Source organism: Carassius carassius, chromosome 38 (genome assembly GCF_963082965.1).
Source record: "Carassius carassius chromosome 38, fCarCar2.1, whole genome shotgun sequence".
Classification (NCBI taxonomy): Eukaryota; Metazoa; Chordata; class Actinopteri; order Cypriniformes; family Cyprinidae; genus Carassius; species Carassius carassius.
In genome coordinates this window covers 26354497-26382299 of record NC_081792.1, presented here as the reverse complement: position 1 = coordinate 26382299, position 27803 = coordinate 26354497, and the positions used below count along the sequence as shown (strand labels likewise).

The window sequence follows — 27803 nt, the reverse complement described above, 5'->3', positions numbered from 1 at the left end:
GAAAAGCAGGTCACGATAAACATTGGGGCCATACGCTCATGGTGACGTCTACACGCTTTGAAGTTTTTGACCGACTACCGCTGGCAAAATAATCAGAAGCACACATTCAACACGCTGTGAAAGAGAGACGCGAGTTCATCATGATGAACTTCGGTGACCTTTTCCGCTTTTAAGACTCTTCCTATTTAGTAAGTGTCTTTTCAAAGCAGATGAGGGTTAAAAAAGCACGAGGGGTGAGAAGAGACTCCGGTGCTCTTTATCCGGTGGTGTTTACATACACTACATTACGGCTGCGTTGTTTTACGTTTTTTTGTTGCACATTGGCACATTGTTTGGTTTGTCAGCACCTGTCAGAGCGCCGCGCTCCTTGCATCTACATTTGCATTACAATGAATTTTAATGAATATTTACAGCCACTGTATGCTGACCTTGATTTTTACTCTTTGTGTGGATGGTTAAATAAATATAGTTAAAAAGAATAACGTCTCAGGTTACGACTGTAACCTATGTTCCCTGAGAACAGGGAACGAGACACTACGTCAGAATGACGCTTTGGGGGAACGCCTCAGGCGTGACAGGTGTCTGAAATCACTATCAAATCACGGCAATCATAATGACCGGCGACAGCCCGTGAATCATTAACGTGAATGATTAACGTGCGACCTGCAAGTATAAAAGGGAGCCTTGCAAACATGACAAACATCCTATCGTCTGAAGGGACTGTTGCAGGCAGGCCCCGAGGCATGGCAGGAAGACGTAGTGTCTCGTTCCCTGTTCTCAGGGAACATAGGTTACAGTCGTAACCTGAGATGTTCCCTTTCGAAAGGGAACTCTACACTACGTCAGAATGACGCTTTGGGGAACGATATACCAACGCCGCCATGCTAAGGGGAGTGCCTGCCAAGTGGCAGTGACAACTGACAGAACTAGCAAATTCAAATGAAACTTTAGAACCACTCACCCTCAGGTCACACTGGGCTGTCAGTGACAGCACTCCCTACGGTCATAGCCCAAGCTATATGATACCACAGAAAAACCTCCATAAACATAGTTTTAGTGAAAGGTCTACCTGGGCCTGCTCAAGGGCCCAGGACCACAACTTCAACTTCTTAGAAGGGGTCCCTTCCAGGGAATGTGGCTAGGGAACCTGAGGGAACCCCAGCCAGTCACTATTCAGGGGAACGTGCCACCTGAAATGCCACCAGGCAGGCCTGACCTGGTGTCACCATACAAGACACTATAGTCTGGCCACTTCCTGTCTGTCCGAAGACAGAGCCTCTGGACACTTGCCTTTAGGAAGGCATCCAACCCGAGGGACTGCGAAGCAGGCAGTGAACCACTCGGACCGGATCTCAGAGACGGGATATCCTGGAGAGTATGACTCAGCATAGTGCATTACAACCCTTGCCAGCGAGGGGAGTTTCTCTACTCGATCCACGGATCAACCCAGTGTTTGTGTTTCAAAACACTAAGGAGGCCTGTGAGGGCCTAAGGACTGATCTAACTGGGAGGCCTCATGAGAGGCCTACGACCGACTGATCAGACTCAGGAGACCACATACTCATACTGACCCTCAGTGAGGGGAGCATTAGATCTACCTGGTAGGCAACCAGGCTGTAGCAAGATAAAGAGGTTCCAGGAGGGAACCCGTAGCAGAGAATAAAAACTTGAGTCGAGCCAGGGCGAAAGCTCACCTTTGGTAGCTGCCTGATAAGGTCTGCTAAACTGAAAGTAAGCGGCCACTAGCTTACAAAACCCAGCACCACTGTGAAACTACTCAGGGAGACCTGGAGAGGCCTACTACCTGACAACCACAGTATGTGGGAGCTCACCATCAGAGAGGCCTGGTGCAGCCTACTATCTGATAACCATAAAACGTGAGAGCTCACTTTCAGAGAGGCCTGGAGAGGCCTACTACCTGAAAAACCATGCTCAGTGGAACACACAGTAAGTGGGAGCTAACCTTCCAAGGAGGCCTGGAGAGGCCTACTACATGCTAACCACAGTATGTGGGAGCTCAACTTCAGGGAGGCCTAGTGAGGCCTACTACCTGATAACCACAGCGCATGGGAGTTCACTTACAGAGAGGCCTGGAGAGGCCTGCTACATGACAACCACAAAACCTGGGAGCTCAACTTAAGGGAGGCCTAGTGAAGCCTACCACAGTACATAGGAGTTCGCTTACAGAGAGGCCTAGAGAGGCCTACTACCCATTACCAGAAAACCCACATTAAGTGGAAACTCAAAGTATGTTGGAACTCAACTCCAGGGAGGCCTGGTGAGGCCTACTACCAGAGAACCATGACATGAAGGAGCTTACTTTCAGGGAGGCCTGGAGAGGCCTACTACCTGAAAACCACAGCTGACAGTGGGCCAGACTGGCAGTCCAGTTGACTGTCTATGGGGCTTTGCCTTCAGGGAGGCCTTATGAGGCCTACTACCTGATAGTTCAACCTCAGGGCCACTTAGTACCACAGTATGAGGGATTCAGCCCTCAGGGAGGCCTAGTAAAGCCTACTACCTGATCTCCACAAAAAATGTGGGAGCCCATCTTCAGGGAGGCCTGAAGAGGCCTACTTCCTGAAACGGTCTAATCAGCTGGATGTGTACTGCTGCTGGGGACTCGCCTAACAGGGAGGCCCGGTCGAGCCTACTAGCTGATAGCGAGTCTTTCTGCTACTTTAATGAACACTGCTGGAACCATACTAATAAAAAACTTTCCTAAAGTTTTGACCTAGTGTATGCTCCACAATGTTGTGACCCACCTCCGAGGAGGCCTGTTAAGACCTACTACTCGGTAGTGAGTCTTCTGCCCAAACTACCAGGGCCAACCACCAAAGGTGAGCTGGCCTAGGAGCCCTATCTTAGGGGTTACCCAGTCAAGGAGGCCTGCTGGGGCCTACTACCTAACTGTGCAGCCTTCAAGGCAGAAAAACTGTTACTACAGCGCTTACAGCATCCTGGTACCTAATCACATTGCCAAAGGCAGTGTACTCAGCAAAAAGCAATACCCTCATAGTAGGGGAGTACAACATACGCCACTCTGCCTAGCGGAGGCCCCATTTTAAGGGCCTACCTACTAAATGCAAGGGCATCAGCTCATGGCAATGCTCTGGCTTCAAGGGAGCGGAGTTCAAATACCGGAATGAAATGTAGTTAGAACTCCCTGCTCAACCGGAGCCATCATGGTGTGAGGTAGATAATACAGAGCTGAGAATGGATTACTCAAAACTACCCTGCGTTAGCGGGGGAGTAACACCATATGCCCCTGAAATGTTAGACAGGGAGCGGGCCTGCAAGTGGCTCCAAAGGGTGACAGGGATTTGTCCTGTGCCCAGCCTGGGGGAGCGGAGCTTGCTTGCAAGCCAACCAACTTTCACCCATCGTCCGAGCGGTTCAGCTCAACGGGCTGAGTGGAGCCAGCTCTAGAGGCCTAAAAACAAGTAGCTCTGTTCGGCAGGGTCTGGCAAACTATCACATCGCAGAGCGAAAGACAGCCTGACCCGCGTGAAGGATCATACCTCAACTACCACCCTGCATAAATCTATCACCCCTGAATGCAGTGAAAGGGGCGGGCTTTGGCCAACAACTCCCATTTAAGGGAGGAGGCTGAAATCTCGGGGAGGAAGCCTACACATAATAAAATGCGGCAGCTATACTTAGCAAAACGCCTCCAACATCCCAAACATAGCCTAGGCCAGCTACAGAGGCGGCCCGGGTTAGGGCCGACCTACAAGCATAGATCTACCTGAGGGCTCGGAGGAGCCACAGCCTACTTGATTGAGAGGCTGTGAAACACTCAACCTACTGTCAGGGGAGCGAAGTACTCAGGATACCAATGTCACAAACCGAAAGGTAGGACATAAGATCTATCTGAAGCGCCAGCGTCAGTCTAAACCTAAAGTAAAAAAGTTTTTTTTTTTTTTTTTTTAGGAAGACCAACTACTCTACCCCTAGGCGGCTTAAAGCCCTGAGGCTAACATAGAAATGAGTGGTGGCCCACCACGCATAAAAATGTCATGACAGGAAGGCCATCACCTACTCACACGGGAGTCAAATCTTTTTTTTTTTTTTTTGAGCTTCTCCCTAAATCGTTCTAGCCACAAGCTGGGGGGGGGGCTTCAGGGCCCTGAAGTTCCAATACCTTACCTCATTGCTCCTCTAAGAATGACTCCCTAGGTCTATACAGGGAACAAGGTCTGTAGAGAAATACAAATCAGTGTTAGTATACACACAGAAATTATATTAAAAACCAACCAGTTCACCTGCGGCGTGCAGAGTGAAGACTCGCCAGAGAGTTCTCTATGAACTTGGGGGCCATCACTTTACATGCCTGAAAGAGGCGCTCTCACCAACCAAGCCGAGGCGGGCCATCAGAACCTTGTTCCCATCATAGACCCAGCCCCAGGCCTGGTGTAAGAAACGCCTGGGGAGTCGGGAAAAAGAGGAGAGGGCTAGGATAGTAACAGCCCTCCAGGAGATGATCCATCACTAACGCTGTGATCGTTTGTACTGGATCACCTCCCTCAGATCCTTCTTTTTCCTGCGGGAGTCACGCCTCCTCTGTGACCTGCTCCTACATGGAGGGGGTGCACGAGAGGCGACACTAGCTCTCTGGCCCTGTCTACGGCCCTCAGGTCGTGAAGGGCCAGGCTCTCCCGCCTGTCTGGGCTCGGATCCGGATCTCAGCGGTATACAGGTCTTAAACGCCGCTGAGCGCGCCTTCGCCTCCCTGAACTTTCCAACCACCGCCTCCACGGAGGTGCCAAAAAGTTCAGAGGGCGAAACCGGTGCATCAAGGAGAAAGGCCTTCTCTTTCTCCCCGATGCCAGCCAGGTTCAACCACAGATGCCTCTCCGTGGCCACCATTGCCGCCATCGATCGACCGATCGAAGCGGCAGTCTGTTTAGTGGCCCGGAGAGCAAGATCTGTGGTGCGGCGCAGCTCAGCCACCGCCTCAGGGGACAGCCCTGCCCCCTGGTCGAGATCCCCCCGCAGGTCGGCCTGGTACGCCTGCAACACCGCCATAGTGTGCAGGGCAGCACCGGCCTGACCCGCTGCCGTGTATGCTCTGCCATTCAAACGCGCTGTGGTCTTGAGCGGTTTGGATGGCAGGGCTGGAGCACTCAGTGTCGACGCCCGCCCAGACACGAGATGGTTCGCAAACGTCTCGTCAATGGGCGGCATCGACACATGCCCATACTCGCCGATCCCCTCAACATCAGCGAAACTAGCCCGCTGATGTCGGTGGATCCGAGCAGAGTATGGGTTCTTCCATGCCCTCTCGATCTCAGTATGGAGATCAGGAAGAAATGGAAGGCTCGCCTGAGCTGGTGGTCTATGGCCGGGGAGAAATCGATCGTCCAGCCTGCCACGAACAACTTCTCCCCTAACGCGCCGCCATGGCAGTTGCAACCTGTCAGTGGCGCGTTCCATTACATCAAGCAGCTCAGCATACACGGGGCAGGGTGGCTGAGAGGGTTCAGGGTCCACCTGAATGACCTCCTCATCATCCATCACCTGCCCGTCCTGAAGAGCATCTGTTGCAGGAACAGTAGGAGAAAAATCCTCTTCGTCATCCACCTGCAACTCACCCTCGTCATCCGCCGAATCATCTGAGAGGTTAACACCCCTCTCAAGACAATCGGCGAGATCCCTCTGGGAACCCCATGACGCGAGTCGCCGCTCTGCCTCAGCGCGAGCGGGACCTGAGCCACGAGGTACAGATGGTGAGCCCTCCTCACTCGAGAAGAAGGCTAGACGAGAGCGGAGCGTTTTCAAAGCAAAATGCTCCCTCAAGAGCCGCCTGTGCATGCTCTTTGCCCAGACAGAGAACGCACAGTTCGTGTGAATCACCCGGCGTCAAATACCTTGGGCACGGATCCGCACACTTCCTGAAGCTTTCAGCCTTCTCCGTGCGTTTCATTTTCTTTGCCGACTTTTCCAGCGATATCAAACAGACAGTCCCTGAAGACGAAAAGATGTTTGTCATGTTTGCAAGGCTCCCTTTTATACTTGCAGGTCGCACGTTAATCATTCACGTTAATGATTCACGGGCTGTCGCCGGTCATTATGATTGCCGTGATTTGATAGTGATTTCAGACACCTGTCACGCCTGAGGCGTTCCCCCAAAGCGTCATTCTGACGTAGTGTAGAGTTCCCTTTCGAAAGGGAACCATATTGGTGTTTTTGACTATACAAACTCTTGTAGCAGAACAAAACCATTAGTATCGGCACAAATCAAATGTTTTTATTTACTGTTGTGTAACTTCATACGCTTAACTAAATGATCCTGTATGGGCGTCTTTCCACGTAAATGCCATAAGCCAAGTTAGAGTAATTACACATTTCATAAAGAAACTTTCAACATGAAATCATCATAAAATTAATAGAGAACTACTGGATAATTGTTTTAAAATAAAATTATGAAATACAAAAACATACTTAAAATATAATATAATATAATATAATATAATATAATATAATATAATATAATATAATATAATATAATATAATATAATATAATATAAAGTAAAATGTGTTAAAAATTGCAAATAAACTGAGTACATTAAAAATGCAACCAAATAAATTTTAATTTGGCCAAAATGTATTTATTGTTTACTTATATTTTTTATATTTAACAATAAACAAATATACTTAAAAATAAAAACAGAAACTTCTTAGATTAGTCAGTAGAATAGTATTATATAAATTATAATATAATATAATATAATATAATATAATATAATATAATATAATATAATATAATATAATATAATATAATATAATATAATATAATATTTGTTAAAACTTGTAAATGGAATACATTAAAAATTTAACCACATAAATATCAATTTGGCTAAAATATAAAAAATATAAAAAGATTAACTGTTTATTATATTGATTATTATTATATTATATTTACAATAAAAACATAAGACTAATAGAGATGTGTTTGATTATTGGTTGGATAATTAATAAAAAAAAATTAAAAAAATAAAAATAAAATAAAAGATGTAAATATATCATGCCCACAGTTACACTGCTGGAGTACAATGTAACCACAAAAATAAATAAAAAATGTGTCCAAAATAACATAATACATTGAAAGAATTGCTTACTGTAGTCACTCCTTATTATTATTATCATTATTAATAATAATAATAATCTTTTTGTCCAAAGATTACAAGACGTGGCGTTATGCAAAAGATTATGTCTGATAATGTCTTGGTCAAATATTTGACCTTATGACTTTTAAAGGAGTAGTTCATCCAAAAATGACAACTCTGTCATCATAACTCATTTTTTAGGTTAGCTTTTTCATGATTGTTTAGATTTTTATATTTTAGCTTGTTTTGAATTGGTTTGTTTTGTTATATATTGCACCTTGAGAAACTGTTTTAAAGGCGCTGCTGTATATAAAAATAAATGTTTTATTATTATTAATATCATATACTCACCCTCATCTTTTCCAAACTTTATTCTGAGTAACATGACAGGAGTGATACAAGGGTGAGTAAATAATGGATCTTAATTTAGGCAAACTATTTCTTTAAGAGACCAAGAGAGTATCCAGGAAGACTCACAAAAACACACACGGAAACACTCTTCATGCTCTCAAACACCGTCAGAACTCTTATGGGAGCCAAACAACAGCTGCTTATGAGCTGGGAGGATTGTCTGAGTGATGAATGATTCTGTCAGTTAAATCATAGCTGGAAATGTGGCACTCCATCACAGGTCCTCCAAACACACTCCCTCTCTCCACTGAAGGGGTTACTGATTGCTCAGGGTCCAGACGCATCCAGCACACTCATGTTAGTGTGTCATTCGCTGCTTTGTATCTGGACCAGCCACACGTACAGCACAGCGGTGTACCATTTTAAAGATGTATTAAGGCCTGTACTGTTACTGTAATGTTTCCTGTGAGACTCATAAAACAGATGTTCCCATTTAGCCTCTAATATACAACGCAAACATTTTTGCTTTGTTGTTTTAACATTACAAAATGGCTGAATCCCTAAAAGGCCTAACAAAAGTGCATTGTTATTAAGTCCAAGTATAATTTCAGTCAAAGTTTCTTGCACCAAAATGCATACCCGTGTAGTTTTTGACCCTTAAACAAACTGTTTTTGCTACTGTACCTTCAAAACTTATATTTTTAAAGATCTAAATCACCTCGGTTGGATCTAAATCACCTTGTTTGGATAACCAATCACAAATCTAGTAGTAGTTGATGAATAAGCATAAATATTTAAAAGTGGGTGGCCTTATGTTAATGAGCTCATGAATAATGTCAATAAAGTACAACAGTGACCACCTGTTCTGGAAGTATTTTTTCCATTATTTCATAAAAGTAGTATTTATAGTATTTGAAAAGTTTTGCATTTTGTTTGAACATTTTCAAGAACTTGAGAATTGGGGGAAAAAAATAATAGGTACAAGTCACATACAAAGAAAAATTTGCATATTAAATTAAACGACTGTAAACATTGATTATAATTAAAAATTACCTTCCTAAAATCTGCACTTAACTAAGCTCCATCTATTTGATCAAAAATATTGTACTATTCTGAATTATTATTATAATTTAAAATAACTGTTTTTTTATTTGAATATATATAAAAAATGTAATTTATTCCTGTGATCACAGCTGAATTTTCATCATCAGTGTCACATGATCCTTCAGAAATCATTCTAATATGCTCACTTGCTGCTCAGTAAACATGTTTTATTATTATTTATCTGTGTTGCTTCATATAATTTTTTAATAACAGTGATACTTTTTTCAGGATTCTGTGATGAATAGAATGTTTAAAAGAACATTTATTTGAAATAGATTTTAATGCATCCCTGCTAAATAAAAGTATTAATTTCTTTCAAAAATAAATAAATATATAATAATAAATAAACATTTGAACGACAGTGTGCAAGCGAACACATCAATTTAATTTATTTCAAAATGTTCAGAATAAATCTAATTCATTACATCTCACACTTAAGGCAAAAAATGCTCCTCTGAGGCACATCAGCTCATGTTTATGTCAAGACTGAAATCCTTTAACTGCTTGAATGTTATCATTAAAAATCTATTCTCTCTGGAGCTTTTACCATGAAGCTGATTTCTGAAAGACTTGTTTTTGCAGCCTTTTCCTTCTGGATGGACTGATGAGGAAGCTTTGCATTGTGATGCACTGTGCCTTTTAATTATCAAAAGGCAAAGATTTTCCACAGGTTGCGTACAGTACCTACTGTATTATTTCTCTCAAATCATAAAGCAAAAACTTTTGCATTTTTCTATCCATGACAGCACTTTTAGGGGTGACATTAATCAAGGTTAGTGACATTTGGAGCCGGCCAATCCATCCCCAGGCAAAAATCCCTGCAGCAGCGATACCGAGCATGACTGGCACCGTCCAGATCCCGAAGCCATGCGGCCAAGATAAGACCTAATGCCGACTGGCCCTCAAACCACATGTGAACGAGTCTCAAGATCGAACAACCGGAGGGTAAAAATAAATAGAGAAATAAATAAGGATGGATAAGAAGGAGAGAAGATTGCTTGCAAACGTTTGGGCCTTCAAGCTTCAGCTCTGACTATCAAAATGCCAATTCATGCATGAAATTCAAGCAGAAGCCAGAGTACAATAACAGTGAACACAGACATGACCTTTTGGTAGTCATTAAATAGACCGGTCTTTGATTTCAAACAGCTTGGATCATATTTTGCATTACAATACAAGGATTTACCTGCATATTAGACTTACTCTACAGTCATAATAACGTGTGCGGTTTTGCTAAATGTCTCCTCTGTAGATTTAAAGGAACAGTGCACCCAAAACTAATTTTGCTATCCATTTACTCACTTTTGTGTCATTCCAACCGAATTGTGATTCATACTGACAATGAAGCAAAAACACTGTTAATATGACTTGACTGAATATGAATATGAAATGGAATCATTACATATGTCATGTCAGGTTTGATGTCATGTGGCCAATTATATATGAAAACATTTGTTCAAAAAAGATTTAAGAGTTACTGAACATATTTCATTGTAAACAAGTACTGCTATCTGCTATGTTCCTCCACAAATAAAACATTTACTATGTTTTAATAAAGCAAAGAATGTCTTATACAGCTTTATGATGTTATGTTGCTATATGGTTCCTTTTTGAAGCTTGACAATATAAAATCTTCATCCACTTTCATGAAAAATGGCAGATCGGACATCGAACACTTCCTTTAATGGTTCACATGCACTCCAGATTTTTTTTTTTTTTTTTTTAATTTGAATTCCATACACTGATAAATTTGACCCATTTGGATTAGTTTCAACAGAAACTAATAAACTTAATGTGCTGCATATCTGTCAGCCATAAATAAATGAAATATGGTAAGATTTCTGTAATAGCACTTATAAACTGAATGTACACAATAGCAGGTGTATGTGTGTGTCTACATTATATATATATATATATATATATATATATATATATATATATATATTTAATAAATCAATTAGTCATTTCTATAATTCTTACACATTTTAACTAATTGAATATTACTTACCACAGCTAAACAAATTAATTTTGGAAATTATAATTTAAATAAAATAGACACATATAGTTAATAGTAAATAATCAACTATGCCATAATTTCTTTGAGTGCAGAAATCTGACCTGTACATTTACTGTATGTATGACTGAAAAAAGGCATAGAAACAATTGTAATTAAATTTCAGAAATAATTTCAGAAAATGTGTTAAATGTGAAATGTTGAAGCAGAAATTGTGAAATGGTATTTTTCTTGTTTAAAAAAAAAAACAAAACAATTTCCAATAATCTTAGTTTTATTTATAACTTTATAATTTAGTTATAATTTAGTTTATGTTAAAATGGTGTAATCAAAATATATTTTATATGAAATTCTAATACATCTTAAAAGCATGTGTATATGTAAGTTTATATAATGTAAGGAAACAATACAGGGTTAGGGTGGTATAGGGCTAAATGAGGACAAAACTTTCATTGATCCAAAGGCTATAAGGAAGTGCATGAGTTATAAAGCCCACAAACACAACCCCCCATGCACAAATAACCATATACCTCTGACACACAAGCATATCTTAATTTGTGAAAATGGCTTGTGTTAGCCTGAAGAAAGAAGCATAATTCGAAACCAGCCATGTGTAAAAATGTCTATTTATCCCAGAGGGAGGCTTTTAATGGATATATAAGAGGGCCGTAAGGAGTTAATTGTTTGTGGCTCGCAATCTGTTATTAACTACACAGTGACATAGAGCACGAGGGCAGAGGAGTCTATTATCTAGTTTTTCTCTCCTATACTTGCATTAATATACATATAGTTATATATGTGTGTATGGGTCTGTGTGGACATGCATCCAGTTTTGCTTCTGTTTTGGCCCTTAATCTTATTGTCTAGTTGTGGTTAGACTGCGTCCTCCAAAGATCCCATCTTACATTTTCTAGGCTCAGGAGGGTAATTGCTATCAGATCAATTCACTCAAGAGAAGTGGTGCCTGTTTCTAAGTGCTTAATAGATGGAGACCAACTTATCTTAATTTGGGGTGACCTTGAAGAGTCATTAATAGTAGAAGGAGAAATGTAGCTGGTGACATTATTGACTTGGAGAATCCTTATGATTGCGCAGATAGACTAGAAATGGAAAAAGACATGAATAAATGATTATCAGAGGTCAAATGATTAGGCATTTCTGAAATATTTAATAAAAAATAAAAAATCCCCGGATGAGATAAAATACTAGTAAAAGGCAGGTTTTGTTAGATTTATGGTAGTGTTGACTGGTCAAGCTGGGCTAAGGGAACAGACTAAAGGAATAGTTCAGCCAAAAATTGAAATTTTACTTAACCTCAGGCCATCCAAGATCTAGATGATTTTGTTTCTTTATCAATAAATCCATGTTATTTTAACTTTAAGCCATCACTTCTTCCAGCAGTGTTTTGGATTTATATACATTGCTTGATCCGTTCATATTTCACTCTCAATAGTGATGAAAAGCCAAATAGCCCAAAATCTCTAGTAATGCTATTGAAAACTGCTAAAATCATCCTAAGGTGGTTTACTGGTCTTATCTGATTTCAGCTAAACAGCTTATGTGATTTAACCAAGCAGTTGCTGGTAGCCATTGACTTTCATAGTATGAAAAACAAATCAATGGCCACCAACAACTGTACACCAAAACAGCTTCTTATGTGTTAAACAGAAGAAAGAACTCATACAGGTTTGGAACAACTTTTTTTTTTTGGGTGAACTATCCCTTTAAATCAGACCAGTTAAGACCAGAATAGTTAAGACTATTTTTTAAACAGTGAACAAATCAGCACTGGCCATTGAAAATGCTATAAACTAGTCCAGGTTGGTTTAAAAAGCTCTCAAAATATCTCAGCCAGACAGAATTGAGGTAATAATCTGCTTGGCCGTCAAAACTCTCACTAACGAGATGCATCTGCACACGCTGTATGATCTTTGACAGTCGACTCCCAGCAGGGAAGCCCTGTATCTCAGACCACTGCTTCTGTCCGCTGGCTACATCGCACACTTGCTGTAGCGTGAAGCTAATGAAGTCGTTTAATCTACCTGAACGCTCCCACAGGGGCGTCCCACTTTAATTATGTTCTTAAAAGTCTCTCACATGCACTAATAGGCAGAAATGAAACATGGCACCATGTTAACAAATCCTGCTGGAAGAAGGGACCTCAGCACAGATATTAAAAACTTCACGGGCTGGCATTAATTTTAGCCGTTACGGAGGAGCGTAAGCTATGTACTGTATCAAAGTGAGTCCATGATTAGATGCCGCCCCGGTTGGCCCAGAGTATACAGAGCATTTATCTCCATTTCTGATGCAACAGGCTTAGGAAAAATAGTCACTCAGTTGATTTAAATAGCCTTTATTATATCTTGCCATAATATTTTATTTTATTTATTTTTTTGGACAAAGAATACTTATTTATTTTCATTAAATATTTACAGTGGGGTTCAAAAATCTAAGTTTACCAATATATATATATATATATATATATATATATATATATATATATATATATATATATATATATATATAATATTGTAAATATTTACTGTAAATATTTACAGTGGGGTTCAAAAATCTAAGTTTACCAATATATATATATATATATATATATATATATATATATATATATATATATATATATATATATATATATATAAATATACTGTATATTTGATATTTTACATTATAAAACTGCATTTTATGGTGTTTATTATAAATTAACGCCCAAAAATATTTACAATTTCTTTACAAAAAAGATGTAAACATAGACTGTCATGTAGCGAGTCATTGTTCAACAGGTGTTCATTTTGGTATTGTGCAACAATCAGTGTTTACAAAAGTCAAACAGTGTTTTCCTTTGGAAATATTGTGCAGCCACATTAAATGAGACAAATGCATCTCTGCTAATGAGCATTAAATGGCAGTTAATTGTTTGATGGAACTGCTGTCACCTATCTAAGCGTGTCTAATTGAAGCGTGCGAAGCGAGGCATTTACAGTGCCTCTGACAGAAAGAAGCCATCTGAATGAAAAACTCTGATGTTTTGTGTGTGGCAATTACCAGAGAAAAGTAGAGCGTGCTTTACTTGTTCTTTAGTCTTGATCTATCTTATGAAGTTTCTGCGATGCCGTGGCTTTGTGGATTTTTATCACACGGCCTGTTTGTTGCATGAGAACAATAGCAATGCAAATGGGCTGATAAGACATTCGGTTTTCAGTTGAGGAGAGTGAGGCAGGCCTGTTTCTGTGCATCTGCCGAGTTTGGTTTAAATTAACAGCGAAAAAGAGAATGCGAGAAAGAATATCAGAATCTAAAAATCAGATTATATAATGTGTTTAATAATTTCCCCTCATTATCAACACCACTCTGTCATTCACGTCCCTCCGGTGTCATTACATTGGCAAACACATGAATCTGAATCTACAGACTCCCATAAATTATAATACAAAACATGGACGACTGCTGCATGGAATAAATGAACATAGCTTTTGTTTGTTGATGGTTTCTCGCTATTTCTGATACAAGTGCCATTACTGACGGTTGGGGCGGGGGGCCCGAGATTTTGAGTGACATGTTGTGAGCTCCTTCTTGCTAAGATAAAATTCTTTCCTTTATCAGGAAAAAGCCCTTTCTCCAACACTATTCCTCCGTCCGCCTGTCTGTGTCGTGGTCTGACAGATTAAACGCCGTCACCACAATAGCATAGTTTCGTGCAGGGCTTTAATACTGTCCACTGGAGCCCCCCGATTTCTCATTTAATCCCTGTGTAATATGTTGGCCAGAAAACACTCACGCTGTACACAATGTGCGCCCAGCTAAGACACAAAAAAGGCTAATTAGTCGCCCACCCTACCATTCCGCCCCCTCTTGCAAATCCTCATTCTTTCCATTTACAGCCACAGTATCTGGTTTTGTTATCAGGGCCACACATGTGCTGTTGGCTGCTATTGTTTTGCTTTATTTGACATACACTGTTGCTCAAATGAAACAGTAAATGACTATTTACGTGTTGGATTTTAACTTCGAGCCGGCAGACATATAGACATGCTCTGGGCTCGATATAAGTGAAATAGTTATTAGATAAACACACGTTTCACATTTGTGATTTCTTAAACATAAAACTTTTATTCCCATTGCAAGTGCCTTGCTGTAAACATTATATTTTTCTAAAAATAACTCTAATTACTAAATTACTCTAATTAATAATTACTAAAAACTAAGTATTTTCTACACTTTTATTTTCTTGTAAATGAGCCACAAAAACGGATAAACAATTGATGGTCAATGTTTGCATTAAACCTGAAACATGACTTCAATAGCATGCAGTACATTGTAAAAATTCGTATACATCCATGCTCAGCTTAATAAAATATAAATCTAATGTACATCACACTACACTTTAGCAAAGCTCTGTTTTCATGTCATGACAACAAATCTCCCTGTTAATACAGTTAAATGGTTGATTGTGTTGCATAAGCACAGATGGTGCCCTCTTCTACTCCTTAAAAATTATGTCAACAGACTTTTAAAAAACATAACCCAACATTAATATCCTTTTTTCAACCTTAAAAGTTATATGGATCATTCTGTGTCAACTTAACTAGTGGTCCCCAATAAATTTACTAACTAAACTACTACTTTTACAACCATGCAAACTTTGGTGAAAAAACTTAAAAAGTGCTTTTTCCCATTTTTGTATGGTCGCCGCTGGCAAATAATGTAACAAAGATTGCTAAAGTCAACAGATTTTGCTTATAGATCTACCAATCTCTGCGTAAAAATAAAATAATGATGACACCATCTTTCTGAAGTCATTTTTACCCCCCTCTAATCTATATCTGACATTTACTATTTTGGCTTTTATCACTATATATGTTTATCTGTTTTATTTAAAAGAAAGAAAAAAAAATATTGACTTGATCAAAAATTTGAGCCAAGGAAGTTTCTGAAATTAGGTTGATTTGACACAGAATTGACCCATATCTAAACACCACATTAAACTGATATTTGAGGGATCTGAATGCATAATAGTGAATAGAGGCCTAAAATAACACAATCGACACATGCAAATAAATAACACGATCATTCTCAGCTTATATGCAAAGCCAGTTCCTCACATCTCTCGAACCACATCATATTTTCACTTGTTGTCAAGTCTGTGAGAAATAAACATACACTTGGAGGTCTATTAAGTGACAAGATCGAATCTGTCTGCTTAGTAAATTCATAATCTGATTGGCTGCTCTCAGATGCATGATCTAATGTCATAAATTAAAACTCTACAGCTCTCTTCCTTTCCTTTTCATTCAATTGTACACTGTCAGTAAATAAATATCATTATCTAAGAGTGATAGACAGCATTCTGAAATTCCCTTACATGATGCCAGCGGGCTGCTGATGTGTCACCTCATGAAAGCCAGCGAGATGCCTAACAATCATTAACAAATGCTAGATTGTACAGAGGAGTTCATAATTATAATCTGTGAGAGCATGAAAAGTGAAAATTGGTGGCTTGCTTGGATTGTGAAAAGATGGCCTCTTCAACAATGTACAGCAGCTTTTGATTGGTTTTCTGCGGAGATAGAAATGCTATGACATGTAGGAAAAAATAGTAGGCTAATTCGTTCCCTCAATGTGCTAAAACGTGCACACGATTACTATTGCGTTCCCTTGATTTACTATTTCGTTCATCCGATTTATAAATAGTGCGCACGATTTACTAATTCATTCCCTTGATTTGCTAAATCGTGCGCACGATTTAGCAAATCGAGAGAACGCAATAATAAATCGAGGGTACGCAATAGTAATCGTGTGCACATTTTAGTACATTGAGGGAATGAATTAGTAAATTGTGCGCACAATTTATTTATTTTTTCTTGTATATCATGTGCGGGCTCCGTAGTTTTCAAATCATCTAATATCACAAAATGTTATGAAGTCAGAATTGTAAGCTTTTTACAAAACTCAATAACTAGCAAAATTCTTCAATAAACAATCAATTTCGGACAGAAAGCTTTGCTTTGTGGTTTTTCAGTGTATTGTTAATGCAAGACAAGACATTAAAAATGACTTAAGTAATGTCACACATGATGAGTACAAACAGTAGCATGCAACATCATACAAGTAGGTAACTAACTCTAACAACTAACGAACTAACTAACTAACTATAACTCTAGCACTCTCCATTAAAATTTTATTCTTTAAAAAAAACTTTTTGTATTCTCTAACACTAGCTTGCTCTATTCTTTTTTTATTCTGTCTGATTTCTTTTTATTTATTATATTATTAAAAGCCCTTGCCACATGTACTGTGTTTAAACTAACTGAGACTTGTTCTAGCACTTTTGATTGCTTCCATTGTCCTCATTTGTAAGTCGCTTTGGATAAAAGCATCTGCTAAAAGACTAAATGCAAATGTAAGTAGATCTAAAACGCAACATTGCAGTGAATTCTACACGTTCAACGGGTTATACAGTAAATACCCACCTTCAACAGACACACACTTTTACAGTCCCAGCGAGTAATCAGACCAAACTCACTTCTGATTAGACTCCAGCTGCAATGCATGCTGGGTACCAGCAGTGCCACAATATATTAAATTGCTTTTTTTTTTAGGTGGAAACAGAGTGTCACTTTTATTTGTTGATGAATAGAAAGTTCAAAAGAACAGAATTGGGTTGAAATAGAAATTTAGAAATCTTGTAATTTTATAATAGTCTTATCTATCACTTGTGATGAATGTATTGTATCCTTGCTGAACAATCGCTGTATCGCTGTATTTTCCGATTGTTAACCCCAGCACAGCATCACCATGGCTCTCCAAACAAATCTGTTTTGCATGGAAGCCTGTTTACAAGCACTCATGAATAAGTTAGCCCACAGCGACGGCCGAACACGTGGGGAAGACACTCTCTCTTGAATCTAAGCAGGTTAAATCAAGTTGCCAAATGGAGTGGATTTGACAAGGCTCCTGCTACCCCAATGAGCATGAACTCATCTCCTCTGAAATGGATATTTTCCCTATTTTACACACTGGACCGGGAGGCCCGGGAGTAATGGCTGCCACTGGAAAACCCAAAACGGAGCTGACAGGATTGAAACGTGAAGCTAGCGCTCTGTTTAATCGGCACTTAAAGCCCATCGCTCGGCTCTCAGTCGAAGAAAACGGGAAGACTTTTGACATTTTCTATTGCGACGACATGCAATCCTTCCACGGGGGTCTGTGCCTAAGGCTTTAGAGTGGTATGCTGTTTTTGGGGGGTTTTGTTTTCACTGTGTCCTAGAGCAGCCCAGTTTGCCGTGTTGGGTTTGTCCCTGAGATGTGCGTGACTAGAGGAGGGCGCGCTCACTGAGAGAATTAGCACAGCGACCCAGTTTGCACCGAAAGCCTGACTCTGCGGCTCAGACACTTAACCTTTACTGACACACACAGACAGTGACAGCACTTTAGAAAGGAGGCAGAGGAAAAGGAAAAGGATTGCTGTGAGTACTATTAGCCACAGATCGAGCAGAAAATTGCCTGACAAACAAGGGGTTTGTGACCGCTTGAGTAATACATTCAAAACAGAATGCCCTTGTATCATCAACATGAGGGGAAATTGAATTAATAACAATTCCACAGCATTTAGTCATGTATCCTGTGAAATATACAGTGGCTGTTCATTCCAGTGCAATGAGAAGTGCTAAAACAAGCTGGTAAATATAAAGAAACATAATAATATAACAAAGTCCTTTTTTAAAAAAGGTTTAACACAGAACTAACAATATAATATAATATAATATAATATAATATAATATAATATAATATAATAAACCATCCTTTTTACATCAACACAGCTAAAAATATGACATAAAATATTATTTTATTATATATTTAATACTTTATTATTTTAATAATAAGCATATAAATACAAATAGTTATATTATTCATAATGTGTCTTATCCTCTTTACAGCACAGCAAAAATAAATACATATTATATTTTAGTATTTTACAATTAAACATTAAATATCAATATTATTGATATTTTTTAAATGTGTCTCTAAAATCTTCCTACAACAGAACCTACACCTCTAACCCAAAAAATTGAATCTTAATGTAACCGGGTGGTAAATGATTTTAAAGTTTGTTTTTTCTCCTTTGTTAAAGTATTTTATTTAATTATTATTGTTAAACATTTATTATGTTTAATTCTGAGAACAGAGACTACCTGTATTTCTTTGGAGTTATCAGCATGTGGCGCTTTGTGTGTTGCGCGTGACAGCGCGTTTGCGCTCTTGCCTCACGGCATCCGTAGTATACTTTGTTTGGGGAAATCATAGGGAAATGTGCAGTGGGAAATGCGAGAGAGAGAGAGAGAGAGAGAGAGAGAGAGAGACGTGCACTCTTGAGATACTTACAACAATTTGATCCATCCATGGGTTGGAGATTTCAGCCATCGTGAAGTGAGAGTGTTGGTGTGTAAAAAAACTGACCATTATTATTCCCACTGTCGTATTGTAGGCCTATTGTATTGCATTGTATTGTTTTAGAGTGAGAAGTTTTGGATAACTCTTATTCATACTTTTTTATTTATTTTATTTTTTTCTTTTGCATTTAAAACGGTTGAATTACTGCATCACAGTGTTAGAGAGGAATGTGTTGATCATACACAAGACTGTGATTTTCAGCTGGTTTTATGTGGCACCAGCTTTGCAAACCCCATTTATTGAATCAGAGTTTTCTGCTCTTATCTGTTTATTTTGTGACCATTTAAAACAAACTGTTTCTTATCAATTAAATTGAGAAAACACATTGGTGAATCAGTAGTTTTTATTTTATAGTATTAAATGGATAAACTTAAAAGGAGATAGAACCCCCTTATGTGTTCCTGGAGGTAAATCTAAATCCCCGGTCACATTAACATAGTCCTAGCAGATGATAAAACTGCTTTCAGTTGAAGAAGAGACATTAGCTGCATCTAGTGACCAAAATATGACAGACTGGACTGGGATTTCTGAAATGCTCAAAGGTGCTTAAAGATGGTGAAAAAGCAACTGAATTCATGCAGAATAATAATAATTAGAGTACTGTCACTGACCGATGCAGTTGTCTCTGTGCTCCTCAAAGCCGGCACTGCACACGCATCGTCCAATAGGAACGAGCCACTCGCCCTCAGCGCTGCAGTACATCTTAGGAGTGTCTCTCTCCTCTGCGTGGTCCACACACTGACCTCTGACCTCCACCAGAGAGGACGAGTCAGCCCCCGTGACTACGTCCGTGAAGATGGCCAGGTTGCGAGCCATTCCCGTGCAGCGTTTGTAATACACTCGGACGGACAAGATAGCGATGCAGGCTCCTATATCCTGGAAGGCCAAGTAGAAGCCGCGTTTGCTGAGCGGCCCAACGCCGCGGATCTCAGTGTTGAGCTTGAGTCTCCTCACACCCAGGTCCACGTTAGTGAAGCTCTCGTCGGCCGCGATGGTGTCGATCTTGGAAAACTGGCTCTCCCAGATGCTGGTGCCAACGTTGCGGTCGGTTTCGTAGTAGTAGAGGTTAAAGGTCTCCTTGCAGGTCCCGAGAACGCCTGGCATGCTGTTGCAGTCTCGTAGTGTGAATTTCATCTCGATGTAGATCCGTCGGGCGCCGTCTCGCTGGATCCAGTTGGTCCGGAGCCAGTTGTTCTGGCTCGGGCTCATAACGTTGCACACCTGGTACGTGTGGATGGGGCTGAAATACTCGTCCATTTCATTGATTGCATCCCACTGGCAAAGACAGAAAGAGAATCAGGGTTATTATCACTATCGAAAAACTAAAACCATTAAAAAACATTTTCATTACATAAAATAAACATTCATTGAAATAACAGATAACCTTAAACAGTTGTTTTTTTAACTAGTTGCCATTGTAACATTGCCATTTTCGTTACGTTAATGATGAAGTTCTTAAATAACGAAAACTAAATAATAATAATGAATGAATAAAAAATTACTAAATCTTTACTAAAATTTTAATGAAAACAGAAAATCCTAAAATATAGCCTTATTTAAGAAATGTATATATATATATATATATATATATTATTTTATATAATTTATAATGATGATTATTAGAAATAAATGATTACAATTTATTATCAATTTAAAAAAAAAAAAAAAAACAACATGCTGAGATCATAACTAGATGCAACAAGCTAATGGCAAGTTACTACTAAAATATTAATAATTACTTTATATAGTTACAGTTGTCCCCGTGACTCCATAAAATAAAATAAAATAAAATAAAATAAAATAAAATAAAATAAAATAAAATAAAATAAAATAAAATAAAATAAAATAAAATAAAATTAAATTAAATTAAATTAAATTAAATTAAATTAAATAATAAAGCCAGTGAAAAACAAAAAGAAAAAAGTGAACTTTAAGTAGAGGAGATTACACGCTTAAAATGTGCTGTTGCAATCACCTCTTTAATGCGATAGAGAACTTATTTGTGGATTTACATATTTACAGTGTGAAGATTCTTATAAATCAGTCCATTATGATTTCAACAGCATATCTCTTTTCACAGCAATGTGCATGAGAGCTTATTTAAAACATTTGCATTGCAGTGCATAAGATTAATATCATGATGTGTCCTGCATTTCCTTAATAACGTTCAGAACCCCTTGTTATTCATGGGTGGGTTTGTGCAGCTTAAGCAGTTTCTTATGCGTTGCAAATAATCAGGCATGAATAAATATTTTATTATGACTTGTGAATGAACTTAAAGATTCATATAATGAGCCTGAAGCAAAAAAAAAAAAAAAAAATAAAAATAGAAATGCTGATCAGTGTGAATGAAGCTGTCCACAAGCAGTGAATTTCATCTACTGTATTGGTCACAAAACACCAAACCCAATAAACACTTAAAATATTGCAAGAGAACTAACTAAAAGAAGTTGCTACTAAGTTAAATACAGTTTTCAGTAGTGTGTTTTCAAAATACTGTAGCTTTCCCTGTATGTAGTGGAAGCATGAGCATGCATGACAAAGCATCACTGTGCACTGTGCACAGACATTTTACTGTGCACACATTTATACAGCGGTGAACTCAAGAGTTATTCAATCTTTTTTTTCTAAAGTGCCTGCTGTTCACCTTATTTTTGACATAAGAGTGGGTATAACCCTTTTTAACTTGAATGTGCAAGTCTTCTGGAGTCCAGTGCCAGGTTTATTGAATGAACAAAACCTAACCCTAACCTTAACTTACACTAAATACTATCAAAATAAGAAAATAGTACACACCAAATAAACCACAGCAAAAGCAAATAAAACAAAATATTTTGTAAAATAAAATTATATATATATATATTCAAATATATATGAAAAAGATGATATAAATATATTTGGTGATTTGACCTTGCTAGGAAAAATAAAATAAGAAAATACAGTACTATACATGACAGAATAAAAAACAGCATGTAACTAAATAAATATGTAATATATATATATGTAATATATATATATATATTAAAAGGATGCAAAATATACAGTCCTTGCTTGAAAATAATGCTGTCACCTAATTAATATTTATTTATTCAAATATTTAATTAATGCTACTGGCTTTGACTGTACATTCTGTATAGTACTATATTATAGAACTATATATATATATATATATATATGCAAAATATAATTGTGGTTAAGTCACTGTTTTAATAATAATAATAATAATAATAATAAACACACAAAATAAAATAAGAACTATACAGAATAAAATATTCAAAAACAGCAGCATGTAACTAAATCTTTTGGAAAAATATTGTTATTAATATATAATAATAAAATAATAATACATTCTGAGTTATTAATATAGCACTATACAGAATATACTTAAAATTTACAAAAACTGCAGCATCTGACTAAATATTCGGAATAAAATATAAAGAAAAATGCAAAATATCTATGGTTATCTTTCAGTTTGAAATAATAATAAAAAAATAATAATAAAAAAATAACTATACAGAATACAAAGTGCAAAAGTCAAAAACAGCAGCGTGTAACTAAACTCTGTCCCTGCTTGAACTGCTCGAAATGAATACTGGAGTTTGCCAGTCATAAAGCAGCTTCCTCAACACTGGTGATAAATAATTCAAATCTGGCTTCCTCAAGACTTCTAGAAACACTGATGAAATATGCTATACAACTTTCATCAGTGTGAACACTGAGTGACTTTCAGGTAGAGGGAACAAGAACAACAGCACTCAGCCTTAACGAAAGTCCCTCGCCTCTCCTCACCGCAGAAAAACCAGCACAAGGAGAGCGTATGGACGCTGTCCTCTGTAAAGGCCTTATTTTGACACTGCTGTCTGTCTGTAATTAGCTCGTCTCTTCCGTCCTGCTCATGAAATAGTTACGCAGGGTGTTAAAGACTAGCGGTGCTGTGAAAGAGCTCCAGTCCGACTGGGGTTCAGCCTCGTGAGAAGGAGCCAGTATGTGCCGCCACACAGCGAGTCTTTCATCTCAGGCGCTCAGAGCTTACACTGCGAGCGAGCGCTGAATATTCACTGCTAATTAAAAGCGGAGGGCTGCTGGATAAGCAGAGTGGACAGATGATGAAGCTCGGGAGAGGGAAACTGTGAAAAAAGAAATGTTATTGTTTTATTATGTACTGTGCACAACAATATTCTATAGTTGGCATTAACATAAACATCGTCTATGGCCAGGTTTCTGATTAGTTCAACAGGTAAACTAAATGTTATAGCTTTTGAGGTTTGATTACATCCAATTTAAAGCACATTTTTGGTAGATTTAATTATACAGTGTCAAAAAATTATAAATAATAATTATATATAATGAATGTGGCTTGTTATAAAAGATTTCACATCTGTGAATTTGTTCCTTAGTCTAGTAGCAGCAAAAGAGCATCATGTAGCATTATGTCGTTATTGGGAAATGATGGTTTTGCGGCCTGTGGAGAGCCTCGGGATGATGTGTTTTTAGCCTGATACTCTTAGAGGCTAATCTCATATCTATTTTCTCCTCTGTGGATATTATTTCAAATTCTTACATTATATACAGCGAGATAAACAACAGGCAGACATGAGAACAAGGCTGAGATGTGTTTGAGAGAACTGATGCTGTGAAGGCATCACAAACCTAACATCAAAAATAGTTTTAGTATATGAAATAAAGCTTAAATAAGATCGAATATAAATATGGGTAAAAAAAAAAAAAACTTTAACTGAAAGTTACAAAAAAATAAAACCTAAATTAAAATGCATTAAAAAAAATTAATGAATAAATAAAATGGCAAAAGCACATTACTAAAATTACTAAAACTTAAACTAAAATTAAAATAAAAAAGAATACAAAATACAACTAGATAAAAAAAGGGCAAAATATTTAACATGAATTAATATCACAAAAGCACATTACTAAAATTACAAAACTCATAATAATAATAATAATAATAATAATAATAAAAGTTATATGATATGATATAAAAATGACCTTGGCCACCAACTTAAGTTAACTCAGAAAAGCCTCATAATGCTTTGTATGGGTCGTACCTGCTAGCAACAAAATCTTTTCTTTGCTAATAAGGGCAAAAGTTTTAACATAAACAGTAGTTGGAAAAGCAGAAGTTTAAGGCCATCATGCAAACACAGTACTCTCACATTCAGCTCCCACTGGCCTTGAGTAGATCGTCTCCTCTGAATACATTACGGACACAGCCGGCCTAATTGAAAGGGAAAAGGCTGACCTCAGAGGAGGCTTGAGCTTGGCCACCATGAACTTGGCCTCTTCTCACGAGTACATCTTCCAAAGCAGCAGATTTCCTCACTTTCCTGGCCTCTCCTCGGCCCGTGATTCCCGTGAGGAAACTACAAAAAGCCTGTTGTGGTAATTAAAATGTTGGATTTGAACACCGTAACCAGCCTCCCACTTTGAGTCGTCAGCAGTTAAATTGAATTTGTCCTTCCACTAATGATTAGATTAGAGAGTCTGTTCAAATCTAACACTTTTCAGGTTAACTCGGGGGCTGCAAGTAATTCATTTAGTTCTTTCATGAGGTTTCCGATAAAAGTCTGCGTTTTGTTTGAGCTACATTACATATTAGATGATCAATGAGAGAAAAAGATTGAAATTAATCAAAGTGATGGTACAATGAGCTACAATGAAAATCTTTCTGCTCAGATATTGTTCATTTAATTGAGACACTTTTTTATGTAAATTTAGCTAACCTACTTAATCTCTAGATCAATATAAAAGGTATTACTCTTTTTTTTTAATGCAGATACATGGCTTCTCAGATCTAGAAACTTTTAATTAATTGATACAGTTCAATGACGTTGGTGAAGCAGTATTATAAGAATTACCAAATAAAATAATAATAAATAAAATAAGATTTTTAATACATTTTAATAATTAATTTTTAATAAAGTAATAAATTTTTTTTAACACATTCTATTATTATTATTATTATTATTATTAATAACTTTTTTAAATTACATTTTAATTAAGTAATTGTTTTATTAAATCATATACTGTAGCTGTCCCTAGGTCCAAATTTCCTCTATTCATGCAGGGGCCCTCATTAACTAACTATTTAGCATCTTTGTTTGAATAAAATACTGAAGTGTATAATTTTTATCTTAGTTTGTTTTTTTATGGGACATGTCAAACCCATCAGTTCAGACGCAGGGGAGATCATTCTCCTGAATACATCCATCCATTATCCGTGTCATTGTTCCTGGAATGAGCGCAGCAGCAAACAAACAAACCGCTGCAAACATTCATTACAGAGAATTAAAGAGATTCTGAAATCCATCCACAGAGCCAATCATGGGAGATGTCACCAAAAATATGCACAAAACCAGCATTTGTTTCCACTTCTTCTGTACAAATCTAGAATAAGCAGTATATATCTGTTCATATTATCCATACAATTGATGTCAGTCGGGTCCAAAATACCTATAATAGTGTGTGTGCTCAGAAGAAATTATGACAGAATACATTTTCTGGGTGAACTATCCCTTTAAGCATTTAGCCCCTGCTGAGAGATGGTCATAATTATTATTATGATTATTATGCTGGCAAAAAACTGCTAGTGCTTTCAAATGTACAGTGTGTTTTGAAACAGTTACTTTTTCCCCACATATAAATATGCTGATTTGCTTTCAGGAGGCACTTCTTATTTTTATCAATGTTGAAATTATTTTTTTATTATTACTATTATTATTTATGGAAACCATGATACACTGTTCAAAAGTTTGGGATAAGTACAATGGAAAACACAAACAAACAAACAAAATAAAGCAATATTTTTATTCAGCAAACATGCACTTAACAGTTAAAAGTTCACAGCATATACAGTACATGTAAAATGTTACAAAATAAAAATATGCTTTAAAAAATGCTGTTAAATTAATGTTCTATTCATCAAATTATCCTAAAAAATAAAAAACGGGTCATGGCAAAAATATATCAACCAAACATTTACCAAAATATTAAGCAGTAAAAACAGTTTTGAACCCTGAAAATAAAAATACATGTTTTATAAGAGACATTTAAAAAAATCTTAATTGTTACAAATTTTGGCTGCTAGTTTATGTGTGTGTGTGTGTGTGTGTGTGTGTGTGTGTGTGTGTGTGTGTGTGCTTCCCATAAAATCTAGTATGCCAAATTCTTTAAAAAAAAATAAACACGAAACTAAAATTTATACCACTACAAAAGTTCTACAGTCCATAACCAAAGCTCATAAAAGCAGTTAAGACCAGTATCAAACAATGCTTAACCCGAGGTTAAAAGTGGCTAGACAGGAAAAACCCATAAAGGCAGCTGGGAAAGAAAATAAAAACATGTATAAAAACTGGCAGAGAAAAGTCTTGTCTCAGTTCTCAGTGATCCAATTTCAGATCTGGGATGAAAAAATCCTTTGAATCTGGTTTGACAAAAGCAACAGAACAACTGGTCGCGCTGGACTGGTATTTGCACTGACACTATCATGTAGCATCAAGGCAGGTTCTTCATCTTGGAAACTTTCTTCGCTCAAGTGTGAGAAATCTTGATTTGAATTGAATTCTCTGCCTGCTGATTGGTATACAGTCTCTGACAGTGATAACCTACTGTATGTGAAACATGTCTGCTAGTTGTATCTGTTGGCATCGCGCTCGTATGCAGAGTTATTCTTCATCCAGAGCCGTGTAGGTGAAGAACACTGTTAACATACGTGTTCAGTGCTTCACAGCTGAGTCTGATAAACTGAGCTGAGCTAGAGCACACAAACTACCAAAAGCTTTGAATTTATAAAGAATGACTGAAGTGTGCAAATCTCTACTGAATCATCAACACACAAATAAGCAAATTAAATGAGTTGCTCAGATTTACAAAGACTGCAATCAAAAGTCTCTCAATTTGAAATCAAACGTCTCATCAAATTCATACGAAAACCTAATTATTTAAGCTGCCATCTGCATTCGTTTTAAGGCTATATATTCATTCACTCATTACAAACTGTTTTTATTTTTCTTCTAATGAATTTTAGTAGAAACATTTGAGACAAACTTGTTACGCAAAGGAATAGTTCACCCAAAAAATTTTTAAATAAATTTGCTGAAAATGTACTCATTCCTCAGTTTGTTTCTTCATCTCAGCAGATTTGAAGAAATGTAGCATTACATCTCTTGCTCGCCAATGGATCCTCTGCAGTGAATGGGTGCCGTCAGAATGAGAGTCCAAACAGCTGATAAAAACATAAAAACCTATCAATATATTTGTTTAGAACTGTTTTGGATCGTTTTAGCTTGTAAAGAGTGCTTAATATGTGCATATTTCACTAATGATTCAGACAAAACGTCTTTTTCACTGGAGAAAGCAAAGAATAGAGGATTGTATTTAATCTGGAAAAAATGGTTTCAATTTAAAAATGGTTTTGTTTCTTACAAACACACAGTTTTTTATTTCACCAGACATTAATTGATGAACTGGAGTGGTGTGGATTACTTGTGGATTATTGTGATGTTTTCATCAGCTGTTTGGACTCTCATTCTGACGGCACCCATTCACTCCAGAGGATCCATTTGTGAGCAATATGTTCCAATGAAGAAACAAACAAACTCATTTACATCTTGAATGGCCTGAGTATGAGTAAATTTTTAACAAATTTTCATTTTTGGGTGAACTATTCCTTTAAACAGAGTACTCCAATATGTTTCCAGAGCTATCAAAGAGCAATAACATTTTCCTCTGAGCAGATGTCTTCA

The 27803-nt window shown here is 37.5% G+C and overlaps 1 protein-coding gene across 4 annotated transcripts in view; it reads right to left on the bottom strand.

The window, feature by feature from the left end:
- Positions 1-27803, bottom strand: part of LOC132119667 (ephrin type-A receptor 8-like) — a 69211-nt gene that overhangs the window by 12833 nt on the left and 28575 nt on the right. For all 4 annotated transcript variants that reach the window (XM_059529824.1, XM_059529825.1, XM_059529822.1 and 1 more), the window contains exon 3: positions 19656-20319. In XM_059529824.1, coding sequence (XP_059385807.1) covers positions 19656-20319 — 664 coding nt within the window. The remainder of the gene's footprint in view (positions 1-19655; positions 20320-27803) is intronic.